The sequence below is a fragment of the Trichoplax adhaerens genome, genomic scaffold (assembly GCF_000150275.1).
Source record: "Trichoplax adhaerens TRIADscaffold_7 genomic scaffold, whole genome shotgun sequence".
In the NCBI taxonomy this organism is placed as follows: domain Eukaryota; kingdom Metazoa; phylum Placozoa; class Uniplacotomia; order Trichoplacea; family Trichoplacidae; genus Trichoplax; species Trichoplax adhaerens.
Genome location: NW_002060949.1, coordinates 1579673 through 1605260, shown reverse-complemented (window position 1 = coordinate 1605260; position 25588 = coordinate 1579673). Strand labels below are relative to the sequence as shown.

Sequence of the window (25588 nt, the reverse complement as noted above, 5' to 3'; positions counted from 1 at the left end):
ATCCCTAATTATGAATAAATAATAGTATAGGTATAAACCGTAATACGCCCCATGTCTGACGGTAAAAACACAATATTAATACTTATTCACCTGGTATATTGTTTTACACATTTTCTAATTCTTTAATTATCCAATTGGCAAGTATATATAGATTGACGCTATAGCATGGTCTATTTTGCCTGTGCAGTAGATTCCAACAATTCAAATGATAGCTATGATTAGAAATGGCCCTTAACTCGAACATCTTAAGGATCGTTGAAACGGAAGTTTGATTTATTTACATACCGAAATCAAAATTGGAACGAAGATAATAATTCTAGTTCTACCGTGATCGAGTTCTATTATCCAATTTTTCCATGTCATACTGTTGCATAGATGGCATATATTGGTGTGAGTCATAAAGGCGCCGATCTTATAATAAATGGCAAGGCTGGAGATCCAACTGATTATTCGGCGCCATTTGTAGTCCTTATGTACAATATTACATTCTATTAATTAAAATCGTGATATGAGATCACGTCTTGATATCAATCTGCATGCAATGCCATGAATGATGCAAAGATTCTCTCATGGGATTAAATCCTTTATCATGTTACAAATACCAATGCTATTAGTAATATCTGCCAACTTCTATTCTACTCAATCGGATATAAAGAGTATAATTTATTTCATCTGTCATCTGGCCAATTAATAATGAACGAATCGATCTAATGTTGGAAATGGAACAATACATAACCTTTATAGAATGGAGGTTAAACTAACTTAGCCTCAACTCTTAATGATAAAAAAATCATGCAAGAAAGGATTTATTTATGTACATACTAGTTTACCAATGAACATTACATGGTTTGATTTTATGTTGCAGTCCAAGCATGCTGGAAATTAATTAACATTCATCATTATCAACCTGCTCTGTTGATATTAAAATATATACAAAAAACTTCTACTCTTAATGCTAGTAAGGAAGTCCATGTTTAGATTGTGTTTCTAGTTTAAGCATGTACAAACGTATTATTTATCTTTGAAAACATAAAAGACAAGAAATCTGCACCTCCTGCAATTAACTTCTCTATCGTGAATAAAACAATATTGATTTTTATTTGCTTGGAAATACATCAAAATGAATATATATGCATAAGACTACATAAGACCGTACAATAATTAAAAGATATACAATGCAAATTATTCGCATTGTATTACTGGTGTTTATAGGATAGGCTTTATTTCCAGTTGCATCTTAATTTTGTTCAATAGGCGATGTCAAGACTTTTATCCAATAGGCTAATTAGGGTTCTCGTTACTGATAAGGACTACGGATGATTATTTTAAACTTGTTTTGTGGTCAATAATCGTCCAATCATGTTGTATGTCTTAGAATAGCTGATTTTATTATCTATTCTATAAGTTGATGAAGGAAATAGATTGCAGTGTTGTCGAGACACAATCGATAAAATAAATAATACCATGATCATGCCATGAAATAAAACAATAACAGTTTCTATATACTGTATATGTATATGTATACGTGTTATCTAGGATCCAAATCATACGAGTATAATTACTTTAGATCAATTAAGGCAGTAAATAAAAGAAGTCGGGTTACCCTTTACTCGATAGATCATTACATAATTATAGTCTGAAGTTTTCCCCTCTATCGCTCTCTTCCTCGTCCTTTTTTCGAAATTAATCTTATACTAAATAAGGCCAACATTAGTTGTACTATCTGGCAAACTAACTACTAATCAAGAAAAATTGATTACCATCAATTGCAAGGCATCTATTCTTCAATTTCTTTGTCGTCGAAATGAAACTATCGTTTACAATTTTAGCATTGACTATAATGGTAGCCGTAGCTTTACCAACTTTAGCCAAAGGTAAGAACAGATATAAACTATCTTCATCATAGCTATTAATTTTCTCACAATAAACGATTACTCTGAATAAGTATGGGTTAAGTTTATTTTCATGTATAATAGTTCTTATAAGAAAATATCTGACAATTGATAACAGCATTTTAAGTGATAAATGAGTCTATATAGCAAGTTTTAACCAAATTGTTACCCTCTCTTATGAAATCAAAAATTCAATGTTTCTATATTACTTTAACTTTAAGAAATACTTACAGAATACCACTTCCAATAGCAAGAGCGTTTAATTAAAGTTTAAACTGACGAAAGATACTAAAGATCATTTTGATAGCTTTCTAGCTAATATTCTATCAGTACTAATGACAAAATCTTCCTATTTAACAATTTTCTTTCACCAATTTCAACTTTCCTATTTAATTTATTGCTCCAAGTAGTAAGTAAAAATGAATATAGCAACTGAGTAATCAAACGAATTTGTACTCGTCATCTACGGTACATATAGTAATCGAGATATTCTTATTTGTTAAATATGCACACTAAGTCAACTCGGATAACAGAATAAGTCTTTTTAGACATGTTCTCTCCTCTCTCTCTTGTACATATGCACTTACTCTGTACAATTTACTAATATGTAATGAAATTTTTTGTATTGTTTACATCAAAATAGTCAATCTAAATAATAAGGGAGCGTTTTTAGATAATCTATAAAGATATAAACGCACATGTACAATCTCCTTCAATTTGGGTAGTGTTCAATTGTCACTTTTTATCTATATCTTACGGTATTAAAATGGATATGCTATTATGTCTACATTATTGCGACGGTAGCTATGATCGTTAAGATTACTTGTGGAACTCTTTAAAAAGCGAAATCTCTAAGGCATTGATTGACTATAACTATTTTAGTTTAGGTAAGCCTATCCAACAGTTTACTTCTGTCTCTCGTAGAGGTTAATCGTCTAAAGTAATTTTAATTTCAATGAAGAAAAATTAGACGATCACTATTTATTTAGCCCCGCCTACTATTCAAATCCTTAATTATAATGAGTAATGAGAATCAACAAATCGACTTCTTCTCCATGGGTTTGATCAACTCTAATTCCCTGACTTTTTCATATTAATTTGCCATACACAATACTTTATAGCCTTTTACCACATACATTATGCTATTCATTATTGTCAGTCATTTGTAATATTTTAACTTATCGCCAACTTGCGTTTATAGTTTTTCATCACGTGTTTATACATTTATTCTTTAGTGCTTAAAATGGGAACTTTTGTTTTCTTCTAATATGATGATAGATATGTACATCCACGCTGTTTGCTAATCATGAAAATTGATCATACTGTACGCTATACAGTCTATTTTTCGTGCAAGTTAGTTATTTTATGACTTGTTTATAGTATCTAATGGTGAAATACAAGGCATTAATTCCCCACCAACATGACTATAAACTTATATACATCATAAGTTATTATAACATGATATAACGTTTAATTAGTTATCATTGACTAGAAGACTTCATATTACCTTACTTATACGGTCTTAAAGATCTGTTGTATATCCAAGTGATGTGACAACAACGTTTCATCATTAAATGTTTGGGCTTCTTATTTCTAATGAAATACTACCAAAATACTTCATGACTATGTTACTTAATTCCTACGTTAGTACTTTGATCGTCATCGAATCTAACACCTCTTACTCTTTTTCACAACTAAAACGCACATTAATAGACTATCATCATTGTTAAAACATTTATTTCCTTTTCTGTGTAACCTTTGGTGAGAGTCCAATTTCTATCAATATAATAGTTATTCATGGAGCTTACTTTATAAACAAGATGTCGCACATTAGAATTATTTAAAAAAGGGGCTTATAACTATCTATTACTTGAAAAATTCAGTTATAATAGCTATCATGTAGACTAGCATCTTTCCAAAATAAAGTATAAAAGTACAGCATAAGAATATAGAATGGATTATTAGTTAATGAAAATTATGAAATAATTTATGGCCCTAATTGCTAGCAAATTGAAAAAATTATCATATTTTTGCATTTTGATAGAGAGAGCTTAATATTTAACATTATATTTATTATTATAATGAATTTAGGAGAAAAATAGCACCATCAAATTACTGTATGCACCACCGATACTTTCTACGAAATCAGATGTAAAAAATTAATTGATAAATACTTGTCTAGGGATCGAGATCGATACATAATGAATCAACTTCATTGAATTGAATTTAAATCGCTTTTATAAATTTTCAACTACATTATATTGTTATGACGATTAATATAGCAATCACTCTTAAAATCGACAATATTCTATCAACAAGACCCTATGTAGATGAAAATTTATCAAATTAACAAAAAAGGAAAGGGAAGCATGCCTATCAATATTCTACTTGATACCCAAAAAGAGAATATGTGATATGATAATAATAATAGAAAATCTGCCTTTAGAGCTAAAATTTCAATGCGATTTTTAGTCGTAGTTAGATTTTAATGGGATTATAAAATAATAATTTTATCTGCAATATTGAAGATGAAATAGTGCAGTATTTAAAAACTTCTGAGAAAGACAATAGAAATTACTTTCATGATGAATTATTACTATTTACTTATGTGTACAAAGAGATATTTGGCTATTATTGATCAGTTTCAAAGCCATGCAGATAAAAGATCCACGTAGCTGCTATCACTTAAATATCATTTCTAACTCACTTAAAAATAACGTGAGTAAGTATTGTTATTTTTCACACTTTTTTTTCCTCATTACTCAACTAAAAGTTTAAATTATAAGATTTTCGGATATTGCTAGAATTCAATGACCTACTACAATGACCATGCCTGTTTATTTGTTCAAAAGATACGCAGTACAGTACCTAGTTGGCATGAAATTGAACAAGCACTAGTGTCAAAATCTCATCTTATTATTCCTTAAACGAGTAACATAAATGACCGTTTGGTCTAATTTTATTTTTATTTATATATTAACTATTGTACTTACCTACGTATTACTTCATGTTTTTATGCCATTAATTAATTAGTTCATATGAACATAAAAAATTACATAGTTGACCTTGACCGAGTACGCGCATAACATTAATTAGATTGACGTAAAACTGTAACAATATAGAGTATAAATATTTTATGATTCATTAAGTTTCAGTTTACGTAATATTTTTCAATTAATTAGCCATGATAGAGTAGATTGTAATCATATTACTATAACGATAAGTGTACGAATTGCAGCTAGTCTGTTGACATTAACGATAATAAACGCTATCTAGATACACACTTTATTCATTTTATTGAGGAGATATTATATCGTATTTATACATAACAACCATGATTACGTTGTAAGGTAGATATTAAAGTTAAACGTTCGAGTTATGTATAGCGATATAGACTAAAGATCAACATATGCTTGATTGATACTTTGATATTGAAGCAACGCATAAATCAAATAGAATAAATTATGAGTAGGATTACATTCTAGTGAAAACAACTTAACTTCTGTTTTACAAGCAATTTTCATTGTAGAAATAAAGCTAACTCTAATCTCCGAAGTTAAAGTCACAAAAAATAGATTGCCGATGACATAAAGTATCACATTTTAAATCTAAAATACGCTAGATCTGTGAATATTCTACTATACTGCGCGTCAATACAAAGCATAATTGAATTTTAATTAAGAAATAATTCATCGCTATTATACATTTTCAAAATAGGGAATAGTAATTGCTACTGTATCTAGCCGATTTTCTTAGAAACAAAATATTTAGAAAAGAAGTTTACTTTATGAAGGACGGTAGTACAGTAGCTCTACTGCGAGTAATCCATAGATAAAATTATGGTCTCAATGATTATATATATAAGCGTGATATATTTTGAACATTCAATTCAACATATATTAGTAGTGTAATGCTATCTCTAGTAAAGAGAAAGACTTCCGATATGCTATTGTGATATAAGCAATCACGAAAATTCAAAATTTATAAAAATTAGAACTTTACTAGATCTTATACAAAGACAACGTATGCACAGCTCTACTCTAGAGGAATACAACTTCTAAGCACTTTTAGAAAGAATTACTAGAATAATCTAAGTTTCCACCTTAATACCTTTCGTAGCGTAGCATTCACAGCTGCAATCAGCAAAGCAACATTCTACCATATTTTATACATATTCATATTATTATTAGTAACAGCATTTTACAGCGGACCATCATTAATCCAATATGGAAATTAATACAGTAGTTACTTAGACATTATTTCTACTAGTCAGAATATGATGAACTAACCATATTCTAATATATGAATTACCGCTCTATTTGCTATCTTTACCGTAAACATTATAATATCCTAGTTTTACCGATATACAGTACAAACACATGATAAATCTCATATAACTATCTTTCATCAATGAGCAACTATTTAAAGTTAATAAAGTGTAATATAATAATCCGAGGTACGTCGAGGGCTAGAAAACTTGGTCCTTTCATTTACTAATCCTTACAGTAACTAAACAGAAAATTATAAAATGGACTTAATCTATTTATGGATAGCAATCGATTATTATCTCAGTTCTTGCTCGAGCACAAAGGAAAACTACAACCAAAGGAATTCAACAAATGAACATCTAATATCGTAGCAGTATTACCTAAGGCTTTAAAGTTTTGAATGTTGCAATTTAGTTAAGCTACTGTATTATCTCATATTTATGAGAAAGCCATTAAACGATGTAAGGGTTACTTCTTTAAATTGCAGTGACAAAAATGTAATTCATTACATGTTAGGGTCTATTCAAAATTTATTCAACTATAAGTCTGGAGTACTGAATTTGTTCCTTTTTAATATTTGAAATTGAATATGGAAACAAATGGTAGCTAAAAAATTTGCTTATCAGATTACTATCAAATAGGTATCAATTTGATAGTATGCTGTACTTACTAGGATAAAACTATGACTCGAACAGGACATAACTAGATATGCTTTGTGTTGTTCACTTTGCCATGCTAGTGGGTAGTAATTAAATAAAGCATTTTAGCTTTAATTTTCTTTTTATGAATTATCTTAGTAGGTCTATTTCAACTCGAAATCGTTAAATTGAAATATATTATTTAAATACTTATTGCTATTTTATATAATTTGCAATAGCAGCAGACAATAAAAGTTCACCTACTATGGCTACGTCTGGTCATGGGGCAAAACATGAAGAGGAAGACGTTTTAACAACATATGAAAGAAGATTAGTCAATAAAGTTCGCAATTGCTGCAAATGGGGTATCCTAGCTGCTAAGAAAGGCTATCGTTGTCATCTAAAATCTATCAGTATCGATAGATTATTCAATATGATTACAACTAAGAAAATGAAGTTAGAATCAAAAACTAGCATCAATCGACATATAAACGAAATTAAAGAAATGAACAAATGTAAAGACTTCCATAAAACCTTTACCAAGTGTTGTCGAAGAGAAGTGATGGATGAGAAGAAAAAGGCTAACAGATCATAATTTTGCTATAATACATACTATTATACGAAAAAGTAATTTCAATTAGTTCACTGAATTAATCTAGTTCGATCATACATTACGAAAAGTATTCTACTACGCGCATTCTGATATCACAGTTTTCATGCATACAATTGAAGACAGTAATAAATCAATTGTGCGGCATTAGAATTTTAAAATACCACTCTAAGATCATGTTTACTACATTAAATAAGGTATATATATATATTAACGATACTTATTTTAAATTCTCTAGGATGTAAAAATCATATCTCATAAAATGTTAAAATCATTTACATTTCTTTAATGGATATATATATGTGTAAACCATTTGATTGATTGTTGCCTAATAATTGCATGTGTGATGTTAATGAAACATAATGATCTTTCTTGATGAGAATACATGAAAATGGATAGGACAATCAAAAGGCAGTATATTACATTACTTAAACATTTCACTTATGCTTTCGTTCATTATACTAAATAAAATAAATGAGGGCTGCTCGTTGCCATTATCATTAAAATTATCGTGCAATTGGGATTAAGTAGTATTCCATTAGATTACTACTACGAAGGACTACTCGTATATTCTAATATTCAATCAAACACAGGTTTGATAAGAATGAGCAACACGGTTTTAAGAAATCCTTTCGAAGTCCAAAGAATGTGTTGAAAGAATTAATCATTCATTTATTATACATTTATAGGTCACTCGGTTATAATTAATATTATGATTAAAGTTTATAACCATGGGCGATATAAGCTAGTAGTAGTCACTGCATTTATAATAGTGCTATCGAAAATTAATGAAAATTTTTTGCAAGTAAATATTTATGTACCGTAGCGACTAAGAGAAATACACCGTAGTGGAAAGATTTATGGAGTTTACAGTAGTACCATAAGATTACCTTATTTAGATAGTTTCTGAACATACCCTAAATTAGCTATGGGCGAAGAAATAAAACTATGGCGATTGTCATATAGACATGACTAGTAATATGCAATAAAAAAGAATTTGCTATGATCGCATCATTGCATTTACGAGTATAATCTATCAGTTCTTATAATAGACTTAATACATTTGTTGATTGTACATAAATGATAAGAAATGTTAAAAAATGGCATTGATAATTGCATGGGAGATGTGTTTACAATACGAAAATCGAAATTATGTTTAGATTAAGTTGTAAATTCTCCGTATGGGGCTGTAACATCTAACACATTTTATAATGATATCCTTATTGTGCATTTTCTTTAAATAGGCTGCGCAAATGCTTCATATATGTTCAATGATAACATTTCAATTAATTTGTGATCCATCAATTTCTAAAATTGTTCAAAAGTAATCAAGAATTACAATTTACCTCTGCTCATTTTACGGGTATTTTGAGCATAATTACATACAATTAATCTGATTAACTGTTAGTAACAGGCATTAATAACACAAAGAATTTAAAGTTATTCCATCTCTAACGGCATTAATAGCTACTAAAAGTTTAAAATAGGATTCTTTAAACAATAGTACTGTATACCTGCAAGAATGAATTGGAAGTGTTACTTGATTCTTTCATCATGACTTTAAGTTGACTCGTTACAACTGGCAATAATTTTGCAACTGCCAAAGTAATTCTGTAATATAGTAATCAAATAAAGATTCATTACAAAGTACTACAAGAAAAGTAACAATTGATAATAACTAATTTATGTTATCGAATGTAAGGAAGCTTACTCAATATTCTTCGAAGTCACTTGCTGTTTAACAGCCTCATCAACCTTGTCCATAAAAGTATTAAAACCAAAATCTAAACAATGGTTCATTACTTTAATGCAATCTTGACTTTCTATCATATCTCTAGTTTCTGACATCAGTTTACTAAATAATTGATTCTCTTGAAGGGATTCAAACTATACGTAAATAAACAATGGTTCAGTAATTAGTTAAAATATATCATATTCCTGAAGATTGCAAAAATATCGCAGAAACTATTGACGATTAACAAGGTAGGTCAGTTTCATAGTGAAGCATAGCTAAATACCGAGTCACTTATTTCATCGTTAGGAGGTATCATGAACGAGGTTAAAAAGCTAGATATAGTGTCAAAAATGAATATAATGAGACATTGTAAGTGAATCTTTGATTACATTAACAGGAATTGAAATTATAGGGTAAACTATGACTATACCTTTTCGAATCTTGATTAGCTTGACATAATTTATCATGTAAAACCATCCTTATTCTTTGAAACAATTGACTAATATCGCCAAGTGATACTTCTTTCTTTAGGCTTAAGCTGTTTGAATTGATTGACATCGAAATTGAAAATGAGTTTATTTACAAGTTTACTTTATCTATTGGCAATCATCCTTATTGGTCATCTACTGTACTCAGTATTGCATAAGTATAAAGATTCTTAAATATAGTTGTATTATAATATCTCGAATATTCATATAACTTACTTTGTAACAATATCACTTATGGTATCTTTCACAACTTTTATAAACTCTTTCATTCCTAATATAAACAAATTGATTTGGAGTTATATAATGTAGATAACGTTTGGCTATTACTGTATTATCTTTTATTGATATTAGCGCAATACCATCTCCCAATAAATAATAGACCACGGAAAGATAGCGCTGTTGTAATCGTGCAGAGGCGTAAGTTTGATCGCTATCTGCCTGCAATTATGAATTAGAAGAATTCTCTTCATACGAATGCTTTTAAGTTATTGTCATATAAGTGATTACAATAATAGCAACTTACATTTTTTGTCTCTTTATCATTTGTGCTATCAAGGTACATATAACCACCAATAATATTTAGTTGAATACGAACCAAAATCGTTAGCATGCATACGCTGTATAACTTGGTTACCACTTGTGTAAATGCTATGTAATAAATGGATATAACATATCTAAGATACAATATCCTGTCTAACGAAAGAATAGCAGTTCAAGTTTATTACTTAGCGTCTTTAAATTTTCCCAGATTTGCAGACGATTTGGAGGTCTAACGGATGAATATTAAAAAAATTAATTTAATGATTATGGAATGATAATCATTTTTATCAAATAAGAATTTTGCACAAAGTGTTTTACTGATAAATAAACGGACACCATTTAACCTAGTATTTTTGTTCTGAATCTACCTTGCTTTCAGTTTTTCTGTTAACTCATCCAAATTGATTTCTTTTTCGATTGCTTCACTTAGATTTGGCAGTAATGATATAACTATACGTAAGAATATAAAATAGATATGCAGGTAAACTTTACAGGAAAATTGGTCAGGTATCATACATTTCATATGAGTAATTTTACTTGTCAAGATAGATATAAGAGTATGAATACTACTATTAGTTTTACTTGTTAAATGGCAAGTCTTTTGATTGTTGTTAAAATGATTCTCCATCCTATAAAAGCGATAAAGATGAATAAGATTTAGGATATAATGGTTTATATCCTAATCAAGTAACAGAAGAAGCGATTTACGCCAGCAGTATAGCGGTGACTACTAATTTTGGAATAGGCGAATACAGTAATTAATTACTAAATCCCTTATTGAAAAGGTACTTTGTGATCGTATCAATTGTACATACCTTGCTCGTGTCATTTGTAACGTTGTTTCGCCTTCAATATATTTTTGCAATCGCCATTGTGAATATTTGACCAAGACAACAACACCTTGGTTATAAATATATTGCTATTAATTTAGGATTGTAGATTAGATTCTATAGTACCTAAAATTGTTAGTATCTAGCTGTCATGAGATGGAGAAACAAGTTTATTATAATGGAGAGATTATTTTATAGTTTTAGGAGAAAAAGCCTGCTTCGATTTTTGTCAGGGTCTGTGGCAGCAATACAAAATCGTGTCCGATAAAGTGCTGTTGTACAGTACATACTTCATAGTACGATTAATTAAGTATATCTTACGGGCTTCAGCTATACCTTCATTTCCTCTAGAAACAAGGAGATGTCTATAAGACATGCTTTGCACTAGTGACCCCTATGGTTTCTAGCTTACATTATTAGGATTAAATTGCACGAAATTAAGTGAAGTTGCTGCAGATTCGTTCTATGACAATCTATCCTTTTTTACATGTTCTAATACGTTGGCTGCATAGACGAGTTTCTTGAATAGTTTAAATTACTATTTGTACTGTATTTATAAGAAAAAAATGCTGTTTTCTGTTTTACATCTCACAATGCGTTGCCTATATTGACAAGTGTTCCGTTTTCTATACAGTACTACAAATTACTGTCTGTATTTATAAGAAATGTCATTTAGCTAATGTGTCTGTTTATCCTTTTCAACTTCATTTAAAGGTGAACATTTCAATCCACTTATCGACTTAATCTATCTCGGTCATCATCTATGATATCTAAATGAGCAGATTCTGGGGATGATAATGATGACAAGAGCTTGGACTGTTTTGGACTTTGGTCAGAGCATTTCAAGTTGATAGACTGATAGTAAAAGCGTTCGACCGCTTGCTTGCTGTCTATTTCACCACTTTACCTACTGCATCTACAGTGTACTGTATAGGAGTTAAGATAATGATACCGTGTTTCTTGCGCTACTAAGTCAAAACTATGACATGGTTACAACATAGAGTATCTATGATATGCTAAGCCTACACTCGATACATGTATATAAGATGAAAAGACTTTGAAAGTTGTTAAGGTATGTCAGTGTGTACGGACCGCAATTTACAATTGCGTGCTTTCGAACAACTGATCGTAGTCTATCCATCTTCGTATTATCATCGTTATGATTTGATTGCCTATTACTACGGTGAATCTTGTAGTTGTACTATTATCGTAGATGATGCAACAAGACTCTGAATAATAATAGAATGAATGGTAAGTTAATTGGACAATGCTATCGATTAGACAAATAGAATTACTGCATGTGGATAAGAAAAGCATTGGCATCTTTTTGAGCCTAGTATTGGTATGCATCCAACTATAAAATTGCAATCGGTTAACAGTCCCTTATCAACGATTCTTGAGCAATACATACCTCCAGCAATGGCTGACGAAATGATAATTTTTCGGCGATGACGATTGAAAAAGTTGTACATTGCATTCATGAAAGTCATCTTGAAATCCAGTAGAACGGCACAAGATGCCAAGCTGAAATTGTTTTGAGATCTCTTCAAGGCAAGTTCTTGCTCGGTTTGTGATAGCTCAAGCCTTGATACCTCAAGCTCATCTACAACACAGTACAAATCGCTATACGGTACCGTACAGTACGATACAGTAAAATGTACTGTAAGGTACAGTACTGTACACTGTGTGCAGTACCGTACTGTACCGTAGAAGCCGGTCAAACCCGACGACGGGTCAATGTTTTCGTGAGGGTTGCCGGTACGGGGAGGGGATTCTACGGTACTGTAGGTTTACCCGCACACTCGTAAATCTAGTCAAATCCTGTTAAGAAGGTACTGTACTGTACTGTACACTGTACAGTAGAATAGGTAGCATAGTTTATTTAAACTTTTATATTTTAAAGCTTAATGTCTCTAAAAGTACAAAACTTACAGCTTTAAAGTTTTCATATTCGATCGCTCCAACTGTCGTGGCTAAATTGTACATTATTTCATCCACAGCGAAGCATGTCCTGTCCTGGCAACCTTGGTTTTATGCGTCCTCACCACAGTACAGTACGAGACAAAATGGAGAGTACTGTAGGAAGTTGGATACAGTACAGTACAGTACTGTACTGTACTTTACGCCATGCAGTTTTACTGTACTGTACAGTACAGTACTGTATGTACAGTACTGTACGTCCAGGTACTGTACAGTATATCCATAGTTGAAAGTTCAGCCTTCACTTCAGGTCGACATCATGTACTGTACGAGGTGGAGCTGCCGATGTGCTCCATTTTTTCTTCACTTATTTTACTCAACGCTGTCCAAGTAATTGAATAAATGCACAAAAACAAAGTCGATGTCTAGCACTATCAGCATTTCGGTTCCAGCTTTTGCAAAATGTTCGGATATATTGTGGGGTTGAGTCCCATGGCAGGGATCTGCAGCTCTAGTAGTCCCTGTAATTTCGATGTCAATTCCCAATGGGTAGAGCTATACAGTATAGTGTACAGTATACAGTACTGTATTCAACGATCGTTTTGCTACTGTACAGTGTACAGTACAGTACACTGTCAGCAGCTACAATTTCTGGTTTGGAGATCTTGAGGTAAGATCATGATGAATGACTTCATGTCACGTGACTACTGTCAACTTTATGAACACACGTCACGATAGTGTGTTGACTTAATCTGTTAGGTCGATATTGTCCTGCAGAATAGTTGGAGCCCGCTGTCTAGACCTAGGAGAGCTTTTTCCAAATTGATATTTTCAACGACATCAACTAATAATACTGTACTGTCGATGACTACTAGTGTACACTGCACAGCAGTGTAAATTCCGCTGGTTTCTCGTCGATTATTTCTACTCTACGATAGGCAAGATGTTACCATAACAAAAGGAAAGTCCATGTTGCATCCACTACACAGCTATACTGTCGTTACTGATGATTCAACACTTACCTAGTACAAGAAGAGTATTGTCAGCCGGTGACTCAGGCGCAGTCGTGGCCTTTGTGTACGTACTGTACACTCGACTTCCTAGAAAGAAAGTGATGGCCAATGAGACGGCTGTGCTACAATACATAGTACTCTCTTCTACAGTGTATAGTACTCTTTTCCATTGGATACCAGACTGGCGATCAGTACCAGCATAATACCAGTACCCACCATTTTCTCTCTCAGTCTTTGCTGTACAGTACAGTACAGTACTGTACTGTACTGTATTGGATTGTGCTATCGAGTTCTACAATACATAGTACTCTCTCCTACAGTGTATAGTACTCTTTTCCATTGGACGCCAGACTGGCGATCAGTACCAGTATCGTACCAGTACCCACCATTTTCTCTCTCTCTCTTTGCTGTATTGGATTGTCCTATCTAGTTCATGGTATCGTATCGATCCTGTGCGCGGTTTGCAACAGTCTACTCCTTTACATTCCAATCAGCCTCTCCCTTCGGTATTAAAAATAATATCAACAAAAACATCAACAACAACAAGCGTCCCACCATAGGAAATGGAGCATTGCCTTGATGGCGCACTCAATGGCGTTTCTCTTTCTGACTCACAAGTAGTCAGAAATTAACTGAGAAAAGTTTGTGATTCCCTTCAAACGTTGAAATTGTAGCCCATCGTCGAGTTATTGTCGATAACGACTTGGTTTGTGGATAGCGTGACAAGAGAAATTGAATCAATAAAACCTGTCTGCACATTGGAAATCATCCAGACGTTGTTGAATACTCGCTTTCAATCCTATATTCAATTCATCAAGATGGGAGGTGTTGTAAGCAGTGGTGAAGATAATGATGAATTGATCGATAACTTGAAGAAAGTCGATTATCTTCGCACACCTAGTGTTGAGAAAGCATTTCGTTCGGTCGACCGAGGCCATTATTATTTAGAAGAATATCAAGAAAATGCTTACTGTGATATGGCATGGAAACAAGGCAATTTACATATTAGTGCGGCTTGTATTTATGCTGAAGTAGCCGAAAGATTAATGATCCAACCAGGTAGCTATTGGCTTTCATTCGTTGACTTCATTTAAAATGGGACAATATATAGTTTGTAAGTTATACACATCAGGGAAAGGGGCCAAAAAAAGAGTCTGCAAAAAGAAATTTCCTCACTTCCGTCTTGAACTACAATCATACCATTCACTACATATTCGATCAATTCTTTTTCAATCCAAACATACAGACAGTAGTATAGTATAATGTAGACAACGTAGACTATGATACTCAATGTTGCCTTGGATTGGACTTTCAGCACGCGTAAAAATTCATCCCTTCTTTTCCTTCTTACCGGTTCAAATCATGGAGACCAGTGGGTCACATGTTTTTTCTTCTTACTGGGTTAAGAAGAAGAGGAGAATTGTTAGGGAACTATTGGATTCAATAAATAGCAAGATGAATTACTTTCGACGAGCATTACAAATGGTAACCTATTGTCTAGAGCAAGACTACAGGCAGTAAATAATCCACTTACTGTACGCAATTAGATAGCATTCCCGATCCTTACGCTCTATCTTCTCGTATAACACCGTAACTATAACTTAGTCCATTACTTTACGTGATGATTATTAGACTACCGTCATGTAATACCATTCAAAGGTAAGATTTCATCGATATTTCGATTGTCTTCTATATGGAGTACAACTGCAAAAAACAGTACTACTAATCGTTCACTTAACCGCCGGAACTGACTACAAATGGATCATAAATGCTTTAAAAGCTTAAAAGTGGATCACCAAAATGTTATACAATCTCTATAAAACTAGTAAAAATAGCACACAAATTAGCGCATTGAGTAATGTTCATGATTAATCCGGCAGGAAATATCTTCTAAATTTACAACTGCAAACAAAAATAATCATTTCCTCTATAGCAATAACTTACTGAAATAAATTCAAAATGGTTAAAAATGCATCATCAAATAATCGCCCAACCTTAACAAAGCTAGTCAATAGCAAAACAATTCGAGTGTAAAGTTAACGGTTAACCAGCAAAATATCAACTGTTTTGCTAAAAGCGGAATATGTTCTTTATATGGAAATCGAGTAGACTGATGGATAATTTAAAATCGACAGAAGTCATACAGGCGGATTGTTTCCTAAATACCAGCACAACCGTGACAAACGAAATGAATAGTCCATTTGATTGCTATTGCCAATATCGACCTGCAATAATTGTAACCATTGAAATCCATCTATTTATTCCAAATCTTCTTTTCTATTATAGGTCAATCATTTTTAAATATCGGTAGTGGAACTGGTTATTTATCCACTGTCATAGGCAATCTTCTAGGGCCATTTGGTGTGAATCATGGTATTGAATTGCACTTGGATGTAGTTGAATACGCCAAAAGTAAACTCAAAGAATATTTGATTATGTATTGTAATGATGAAGATATCATTGACTTTTGTAACCCGATTTTTGTCCATGGAAATTGCTTTCGTATCAACCCAAGTGCCAGGTAATGCTGGTTTGGATACCTATTACTTCCATATCAATTCTATTGACTGTGTTACATAACCACGTGCAAATGTAACTGCTAACATCCATCCTATTCTACACTAGTCCAGTAATGATCATGAATGATAACGTTGTATTGATTAACTAACTGTATGGATCTTACAAACCTTTATCATCTCATAGGCGCTACGATAGGATCTATGTCGGTGCTGCTTGCCCAGAGGAATCTTATGACTTTTTTAAGCAATTACTAAATATTAATGGTTATTTAATTATGCCATTTAATGATAAGGTGAATTTATTACTTGTTTTATCCTATTTGTTTTATTCCTGATAGTAAACGACGGAATGATACAGTAAAAAATGTACCATTAGCCTAGAATCTAGATTAAAAGTTGAAAACAATAATATGATGATTGTGTGATGACATTGCAATTAACGTATTTGATTCAACAACCAGTGATGTAGTATGAGTAATATCGAGAATAGAAAAGGCAAGAGGTTAAAATGGTATTTATCTTTGTAATTTTATTTACTATTAGTATGCATATGTGATCAATATTTAGAGTTGAATTGACCTTAGTCGGATCAATAGTTTATCATTGCTCAGGTAGAAAATGTGTACATGTAGACATGATGTACTATTGCAATCATTCAGCAGTTTGTACTGGCAGGAAATTGGTCTTTTATGGCAGTACATTAATGTTACATATTTACAATACATCGAACGGAGTTATTACAGTATACAAGGACCATGAGTGCATTGTAAATTTTGCATTCATATATGTATTCTTGGTAGCTTATATTGAATTTCATACCGGTAAAGTTACAGCAGTATAGCAATTCCTTCCATAATACTATAAAATCAACATTTACGACACTCACTCTTTACATTGCAAATTTAAAATTATCTTCAATGATACACTGTACGTATTACATGGCTTTAAGTTAACTCTATGATTTTAACCATTCATTTCAGCATTGATATTACAAAGCAAAATTATGACTTTACAAAAAGTCGTGTTATACGCATACATATCAATCAAAGTACTTTTTACGATGTTAGTCCATCAATACTTAGCATACGGCTCTTCAATCTTTATACCGTTACTATAGCTTATTCGTGTACGGAGACTCGATGAGAATAACTGGGAATGCGAAGAAATGTTAGACGTTGCTTTCTTACCGTTGATTCCAGCGTCAGCAAATGATAACGATTTACCTCACATTCAAATGCGTAAGGAATACTGTTTTCGGCTAAACTTTTTACATTTCAGCCAATTTATTGTAATACTAATAAATCACATCTTTACTTATTTGGCCACTAATTAAAAATTGTAAATTAATTAATCTAGCTGCTTGCAAGCCTCACAGCTTAAGAAGTCTATGTCGCCGTACTATTCGTAAAGCTTTAGGCAAAAGTATATTAAATAAAATTAAAGAATTGGATCTACCCCCTACCCTGAAAAATTATCTATGTTACAATCGAAATACCCGTAAAGATAGGATACGAACAATTTCAGGCGGTTCAGATCTTGATAGAAATGAGAGCAATGGAAATGACCAATTAGTCAAATAAGTAAGATATGGTTGAACAACAAATGAAAGAGTAAACTATGCAAGGGCTGCATTGATCTCTGCTGAATAATAAAATTCAGCTCATACTCTTTATGCCTTTGTATAATTAAGAAGCTCCAGTTATCGACGAATGTGATTAAACTCCGACTCAACAATAATGCCAAATTCTGCCTAACAAGCAAGAATTAAGATGAATATTGAACACTATTTGTACATTCTCTGCTTAAAAATGTTTCAAATCTAAAATTGTGCTATTTGTTTCAATAAAAATCTATCTGTAATTCATCAGTTCATGATGAATTTCTACGTTCAATAATTACTTAATATTTACGTTACAATAACGGGTAAGCTACAGTACTAATTTTATGAAACTAACAGAAATGTCCAATTTATCAAACTTACTAATTTTATCATGTGATAATTATTGTATAAGATTTGCCTAACCAGCTTTTGGCAAGAATTAACTGACTATCGTTCCTCGAATATATTAAGTTAATATGCAATGGAACGCATATGTTTATTATTGATGATATAAAATCAATAGGATTGAAGCTATATAATAATTTAAATACTCAGGTAACCATTTCTGTTACATCCTTAAGGAAAGAAGTTATGACTTTACTTTATTCTTGCTTCTATAACGTTTATTACGTCAGCTCATGATGACTAATTTATATACAGTTAGAACTGTAATACTAAAGTGTGTAAATTATTCTTATGTGTTAAAATAGTCATTAGGATTGCACGCGCGTAGCTATGATTCTCGAACGACAAGCTACACATGGCATTGTTACTAGGCTGCGTCTTCTTGTACTTGTATACTTTCAAGTAGTACATTAGTTAGTATAATGTTGATGCTAATATTTTAATAAAGTTATTTTCACATTTTATTGCCTTCCTGACTGTATTGAACTTCAGATTAGGTGGTCTTTAAAAAATACTATGTGACCATAGAGAATGGTTAATAACACAGCTATTACTTCTAAGAGTGAATGTGTAGCGTACCGGTAGCAAGGCCTTATGGCATTTCAGTATTGACCTTAATGAATAATTAATACAGAGTCCAAACCTGAACATTGATTTAATTAACTGTGTCTCTCATTTTACACTAATTCCTTCAATTATTGTTATCTTAAAATTGAATTTTAAAGACAGTAGGATCTTTTTTCTATTTAAAGCTTTAACAAGTAATACAGAGTTCAAACCGGAACACCGATTTAATCGTATCATATTTTATACGAATCTTTCACTTCAAGCGACAAATGTTGCATATATCCATTCCATGTTTACAGCAAATATGGTAATGCATATTGTGCGTATAACGACACGATTACTTGATCCATTTACAAGACACAATTTATTTTCCTTTCTTCATTCTAGCAACCTTTTCTTTCCTTTTCTTAACGTGTTTCGGAGTTTTGTTTTTTCTTTTCTCTCTCTGGGCTTCCTTCGCTAATTTCTTTCGTTCCTTAAAATTGATGTTTTTGCATAATTATCAATCAAATAAATTAAGTCAAATACGCGTATATAGAGATTGTTATTCCAGTAGTACTATTATCCTAGCTAACTGATTGCAAAATTAGAAAAATTACACTTACTCACGCGTGATAATGTACAACTTACCCTTTTGCTATCTTTATCTTCGTTCCTTTTACATTTTGGACCTTTTTCTTCTTTCGCGGATCTGACTGTTTCAGTATCACTATCATCCGAAGATTCTGTACTTGAACTATCTTCCGAATCATCTTCGATTGCTTGTTCTGTAAGGATTGATGGTTCCTATTTGTTAGGTCAAGTTGAAACGATATCAATTAAACTGAATAAGAACTAATTCCATTCGTTATGGAACGATAGTTAAAAATTCTACCTCCGTGGACACTAGAGTGAAGCTTTTATATATTTGTTCTAATCTAAAATTCTAAAGGTTTCATTTTTTAGCACAATTTATAACCCAAATACCTGCGATGGACCACTAAGATCTTTTCTTAAACCTGTGATGGTTTGGTAGTGAATCTAGCAAATAATAGGATTATTAATGAGTATATACTCTTAAAAAATTAGAAGTAATATAAAAAGAAGTTTTACACAGAAAATTATTGTATGCTATTATACATTCACTAACATCCTCGGTGTCCCCAGATTGTACTTTCATAATATCAGATTCAAAGTCCGCTACTTCATCTAATCTATTGGGAATAAAGGTACGCATAAACACTTCCTCATTTACTGCGTCTTCCGGATGAGCTTCACTAAATCCACGGGCAGCTGCAATTTCTTGAGCCTACGGGACGTAAGAATTTACTGTAAGATTTTTTAGAAATTGAAAAAATCACCCATACAATAGCTAGATTCGAGTTAATAGTGCCTGTACATAGTCACTTCAAAAAGATTAATTTAATGAAATTAAATTACTTAGTGATGCAAACAATTGTTATTAACCTTTTCAAGATAGTCATCAATATTATCATCCGTGATATTAGGATCAGTGATGAAATCAAAAAGCTCTTTAACAGTCATTGTACAAACTTGTCTTTTTCGAAAATAATCTAGACCAAAAATAATTTTAAATAGAATGATAATTAATCCATTTTTCACGTATCAATGAAATATTAATATCGCTTATACCAGTTATATTCGAACAGTCCTTTCTTAAAAATTCCAAAGCGTGCGGATGATCATGTTCCACTGACTGTGATACATCAATTATGATTAAGCTACCTTTATGGTATCTACATATATAAGGAGGTAGAAATATTCAGTATTACATAATTTCTCAAAATATTTTACGTATTGCATATAACTTACAAAATATTAAATTCACTTAAATCAGCATGAACCAATTTACATTTCCAGTACATTCGTCTCATAATATTAATACACTGCATGTATAACTCCCTAGCTTTGCTTTCTGATATTTGCACATCTTTTAACCTTGGAGATGCCCTAAACGTGATTACAAGCCAAGCTTTTTAATTAAAGCTTATCAATTACAATTGTATCATCAAACCACAAGTAAAATTACAATATTTACCATCCATTAGTTCCTATAAACTCCATAAGTAAAACATGGCTCTTGAGTAATAGTGGTTTTGGACAAGGAATCTCAGCAGTATACAGTCTGTAATGAAATATTATTATTCAATATCATTCAGTATTATCATGGCTGCAATGCCCACATAATTATTAATTTAAATATTATTTCGCCCTAGAGAGTAAGTCTTGCCTATGCAAATTTCTCATTTCCTTTTCCGCCCAAGTTTTCACCATTTTACGAGGATTGTGTTTGGAATAACCATGTCGAAACCTATTCAGTTTTAATAGCAAGTTTACAAAGAACGATTTTCTTGAAGTAGGCTATATATTTTACTGTGAAGCATCAACAAGTAATACCTAAATTCTCCGCTAACATATTTATCGCGATCCTTAAAGACTAATATTGAGGTTTTATAGATCTATAGAAAAAGATATTTTAACACTTGATGACAAATTGCACTTAAAGAGTCATTTAAAAAACTACAGTGACATACAAACCTTTATTGCTCTTTCTTCTCCATTATTAACAGATGCGTGATAAACGTTAGCCTGTAATATAATGATGTAATCACGGTATAGAAATGGAGAATTTAATTTTAGTACGTTCATATTGAGTTAAACTTTTACCTCCTTCCCTGTACTAACACAACCGTTTATGCTGCTTATGATATTTCGGTCAAGTAGTTTAAAAAGGATCATTCTTGTCCTCGGATCGAGTACCTAACAGATAGTGGATTAGATAACATAACACTATAAAACCCGGCCGATAAGTAAAATGCTAACATAATCTTTAGCTCATACCTGTTCAACAGTAGCTCGATCAGCCTTATCTTTCTCACGCAGTCTGAAATTAATAATATATAATTATTAGTTATATTCAATTAGAACATATCAATTGCTACTAAGAGAAATTTTATCCCTTAATCGAATGAACTAGTTTAAAGAAAGTGCTAAATTATATCTGCAACAAACATCTGATTCTATAGTATAAATAATATCTTTTTCTATTCTATTGCATTCGTATGTCAATATTGCAGAGGTTTCTAGATGGATTAAGTTTACTAACCGAGAAGACGAATTTCTCTTTTCTGTTTCTAGAACCAAATTTGCGGCTTCCTTAGATAAAGTGACATCAAGTTTATCTAGCAAATAAGGGTAAGGTTGGGAGTTGAAAGATAGGATGCAACTAATAATTACTATAAAATAATAACACCTCAATTTAAGGAAATATTTTTAAAATAAATACCTAAACAAATTCGATTTGCATATTTTCCGTACGATTTTTGCTTTGGCTATTAAACAATGAAAGACATCGAATAAATTAACAAATAGCTTTGAAGGTCTTGCATCTACACAGTGCAGAGGTGGTTTAAATAAAATGGTAAGAAACCAAGAATACTAATGGATACAACTAAAAATTGAAAATTATCAAGAGTACCTGCAACGTATTACCATTAGTCTGATATTTAGAATCAGATAAGTGAGTTAATTTTTCCAAGGATAGGATACATGTATAAAATTAATAGTCAATTAATATCTACTTCACGACAAAGTGGTGCAATTAAACAGTTAGTAAATCATAGGAAAATTAGTATAGGCTGCAAAAAAGAAAGTCTCATAAGAAACACATACGGTACGGTACATACCTTAAAATTAGTGGAAGTGTTAAGCTTTTTGGTCAAATCTATCATAATATTATATAGGAAAGAAATGATAGTAAAAATTTACATTAGTATAGATAAAAACAAATCTACCGTACTGTATACCCTAGCTTGAAATCTACGTTGAAAGAATTTTACTAGTATACGAGTATTAGGTTCAGGTTTACCACTAGATCGGGTCCAATCTATTTCGAAATCTTCATCTTCTTCTTCATCCCACTGTTCGTAGTCATCTTCATGCTCTTTCGACCATAGATATAAAGAGCAACAGGACAATATTAATAATTAGTGTGATACGTATATCTCGTAAGACATAAAGAAGCTTCGATCTTTGATATAAATCAGCTGAACCCCAATACTTATCCTAATCTAGCATAACACTAACCAGCTTGGAATCTATAAAAAGAAGAAAAAATTTTTAAATGGTTAACACAGTCATGTGTAGTGTAAGCTACTTGTAGTCATATCGATTGCATTGTATGATTATACTATAGTAGTAATCTTGAAAACGATTAATTGCCATAAATTTTTATAAACTATAGAAGCAAAGCATCTGAAATCAGTGGCTATAAATAACATTTTATATACGCTATAAGGTGATGGGATATCGAAGATAAGTTGATTCAAGTACGCGATGTAATCTTTAAATGATCAACGAAGAATCGGCAGTCAAGACTGCCTCAGCAGCAATAATATATTGTGAACGATGAATTCTTTAGCTTCGCACCAAATTGTAGCCACTAAATCAAGATAATAGTAGCATAAGACTATAATTGATTAGTTCCTGTTTATACTGAATGGTATAAACTGTACGAATAATTTGTATAAAACTGAGTTATGTCTATTGGATGTTGTTGAACCTTCAGAGGTTTTAAATCTTGGCACTGCAGATAATAAAGTATCGGGTTATGTCAGATCTCCTGCAACCGTTATTATTAATAATAATATTGCAATGAATTAGGGAATAGTCAAGTATAAAAGGAGGCCACTATGCAACATGCTATTAACTACATTCGTGGCTTAAGTCTGCTGCATATGTGTACACGATAGAATAGAGTAGGAAATCTAGACCATGGGCAATGCAGTACTTTTAATCTAAGCATTGCAAAGTATCAATAGGTAACTTCTTCTCATTTGGCAACGCAAAACGAATGCTAACGATAGCATAGAATAGGAAATCAAGAGTATGGACAATACAGTACTGTCGTTAAGGTATTTATCTACATCTATCATATCCAAGTTCTGTCATCAGGGACTCAAGAATAGCTCTATCTCATTCGATGTTGATAAATGTACTCGTAACTGTGCAATCATGTAATGAATGTAGTGATAGTTCATTTCTTCCTATTTGGCAACGCAAAACGAATACCAACGATGGCAAAGAGTAATCAAGACCATGAACAATACAGTACTGGCTTCAAGGTATCTATCTACATCTGTCATATCCAAGTTTTGTCGTTAAGGACTCAAGAATAGCTCTATCTCACGCAATATTGATGAAAGTATCTGTGCAATTTTCCAATTAATAGCAGTGATATCTCATTTCCTCCCATGCAACAACGCAAAAACGACTACTAACCTACTCTTTAGCTTACCTCTCATCATCCTGTTGATGATCATTTCTTTCTAATTTATATGTATCTTCCATCGTAGCTGCTATAGCGGTTTTTACAGCTCAACTCGCCTTACTACAGTACCAGGAGATTGCAATGAACGATGTAATTTAATATTAAAAATACTTTTTAGGACGGAATCTTCTCCCAAAACTGCCTCTTCCTGCAATTTAATAAGACGAATGGAGCAAGAGGTGTCCTCGTCTGGTTACAGTATAGTATTTGTACTAGCTTTACACTAGTGAACTACGATAGGGTCTTAGTACAGAAGATATACATTCCAGATCGTTTATAGGCCACAGTATAGCACGCGGTCTAGTGTATCGGTAGTAGTACTGTGAATGGAGTAAGTTCTTTAAGGATCTAGTGTATACTTTACAGCAATTATATATACTATAGTAAATTATCGTGACTACAAGTGGAACTACAAATTGCATTAGAATGATCAGATTGCCTAGCATGGCAATAGCAATCAGTGACTAATTGTAATCATCTGGATGCCGCATATATCGGAATATTGTAAATTTAAAGTATATAATTCACTGTACTAGATATGCAGTATCTTGCCGCATCTATCGAAATATTATAAATTCAATCTTGATTTCCATATAATTGTATATAGTATTTCATCGTATCTATTGGAATATCACAAATTTAAAACTGGATTTTCACTTAATGATATGCAGTATTTTGTCACGTACAGTATATTGAAATATTACAAACTCAAGCTTGATTTCCATGTAATTGTATCCAGCTCATCTTACGTTAACTAGACTATATGTACTATTGTGCATGTATACCTTATAACACTACCGAACGTCGTCATTGTAGGTTGGATGTATAAGTTAATCCTAATATTCTTAAAACTTGAATACTCTACATTTGAACATAAAATGATATCAGTAGAAGTTGGTCTATACCATAGCATACATATAAATAGTAATACTATATTGATACATCGTAGGTTAAATGTATAAATCAGTCCTAATTATTATAGCTTTACTACAGCACATTTGAACACAAAAGGATATCACCAGAAGTTGGTCGACACTATAGTTATCAATCCTCTTATAATAGTACTTTATTCGTTGTTCTAATCTATATATTTTATTTTTAGTATGAGTGTATAATTGTTATCATACGTAATACATGACAAAGAAAATATGAGCATAATGAAATAATAATATAACAAGGAAAATAGACGATCGAAATATCCACGGTTAAAAGCTTGTAATTAGAATCACTTAAT

At 31.9% G+C, this 25588-nt stretch overlaps 4 protein-coding genes across 4 annotated transcripts; 2 read left to right on the top strand and 2 right to left on the bottom strand.

Moving 5' to 3' along the window:
* Positions 1-7063: 7063 nt before the first annotated feature.
* On the top strand, positions 7064-7393 carry TRIADDRAFT_57949 (uncharacterized protein; the record flags this gene model as incomplete). Its single annotated transcript, XM_002114255.1, has 1 exon — positions 7064-7393. The coding sequence occupies one exon, from the start codon at positions 7064-7066 to the stop codon at positions 7391-7393; it is 330 nt and encodes a 109-aa protein (XP_002114291.1).
* Positions 7394-8690: 1297 nt separating this feature from the next.
* Positions 8691-12491, bottom strand: TRIADDRAFT_57948 (uncharacterized protein; the record flags this gene model as incomplete). Its single annotated transcript, XM_002113938.1, has 14 exons — positions 8691-8716; positions 8755-8809; positions 8923-9019; positions 9120-9295; positions 9427-9475; positions 9574-9681; positions 9848-9902; positions 9991-10069; positions 10155-10279; positions 10357-10400; positions 10540-10621; positions 10709-10800; positions 10987-11071; positions 12413-12491. 14 exons carry the CDS (start codon positions 12489-12491, stop codon positions 8691-8693), a joined length of 1152 nt encoding a protein of 383 aa, XP_002113974.1.
* A 2261-nt stretch (positions 12492-14752) lies between these two features.
* On the top strand, positions 14753-18033 carry TRIADDRAFT_57947 (uncharacterized protein; the record flags this gene model as incomplete). The annotated part of the gene is made up of 6 exons (XM_002114254.1): positions 14753-14993; positions 15567-15593; positions 16221-16455; positions 16638-16746; positions 17571-17691; positions 17810-18033. The coding sequence occupies 6 exons, from the start codon at positions 14753-14755 to the stop codon at positions 18031-18033; spliced, it is 957 nt and encodes a 318-aa protein (XP_002114290.1).
* A 1356-nt stretch (positions 18034-19389) lies between these two features.
* On the bottom strand, positions 19390-24374 carry TRIADDRAFT_57946 (uncharacterized protein; the record flags this gene model as incomplete). Its single annotated transcript, XM_002113937.1, has 18 exons — positions 19390-19500; positions 19656-19811; positions 19992-20045; positions 20155-20313; positions 20472-20578; positions 20658-20761; positions 20838-20975; positions 21064-21150; positions 21423-21484; positions 21564-21614; positions 21693-21785; positions 21867-21909; positions 22132-22207; positions 22312-22357; positions 22712-22749; positions 22894-22968; positions 23112-23122; positions 24322-24374. The coding sequence occupies 18 exons, from the start codon at positions 24372-24374 to the stop codon at positions 19390-19392; spliced, it is 1464 nt and encodes a 487-aa protein (XP_002113973.1).
* Between the last annotated feature and the right edge of the window lie 1214 nt (positions 24375-25588).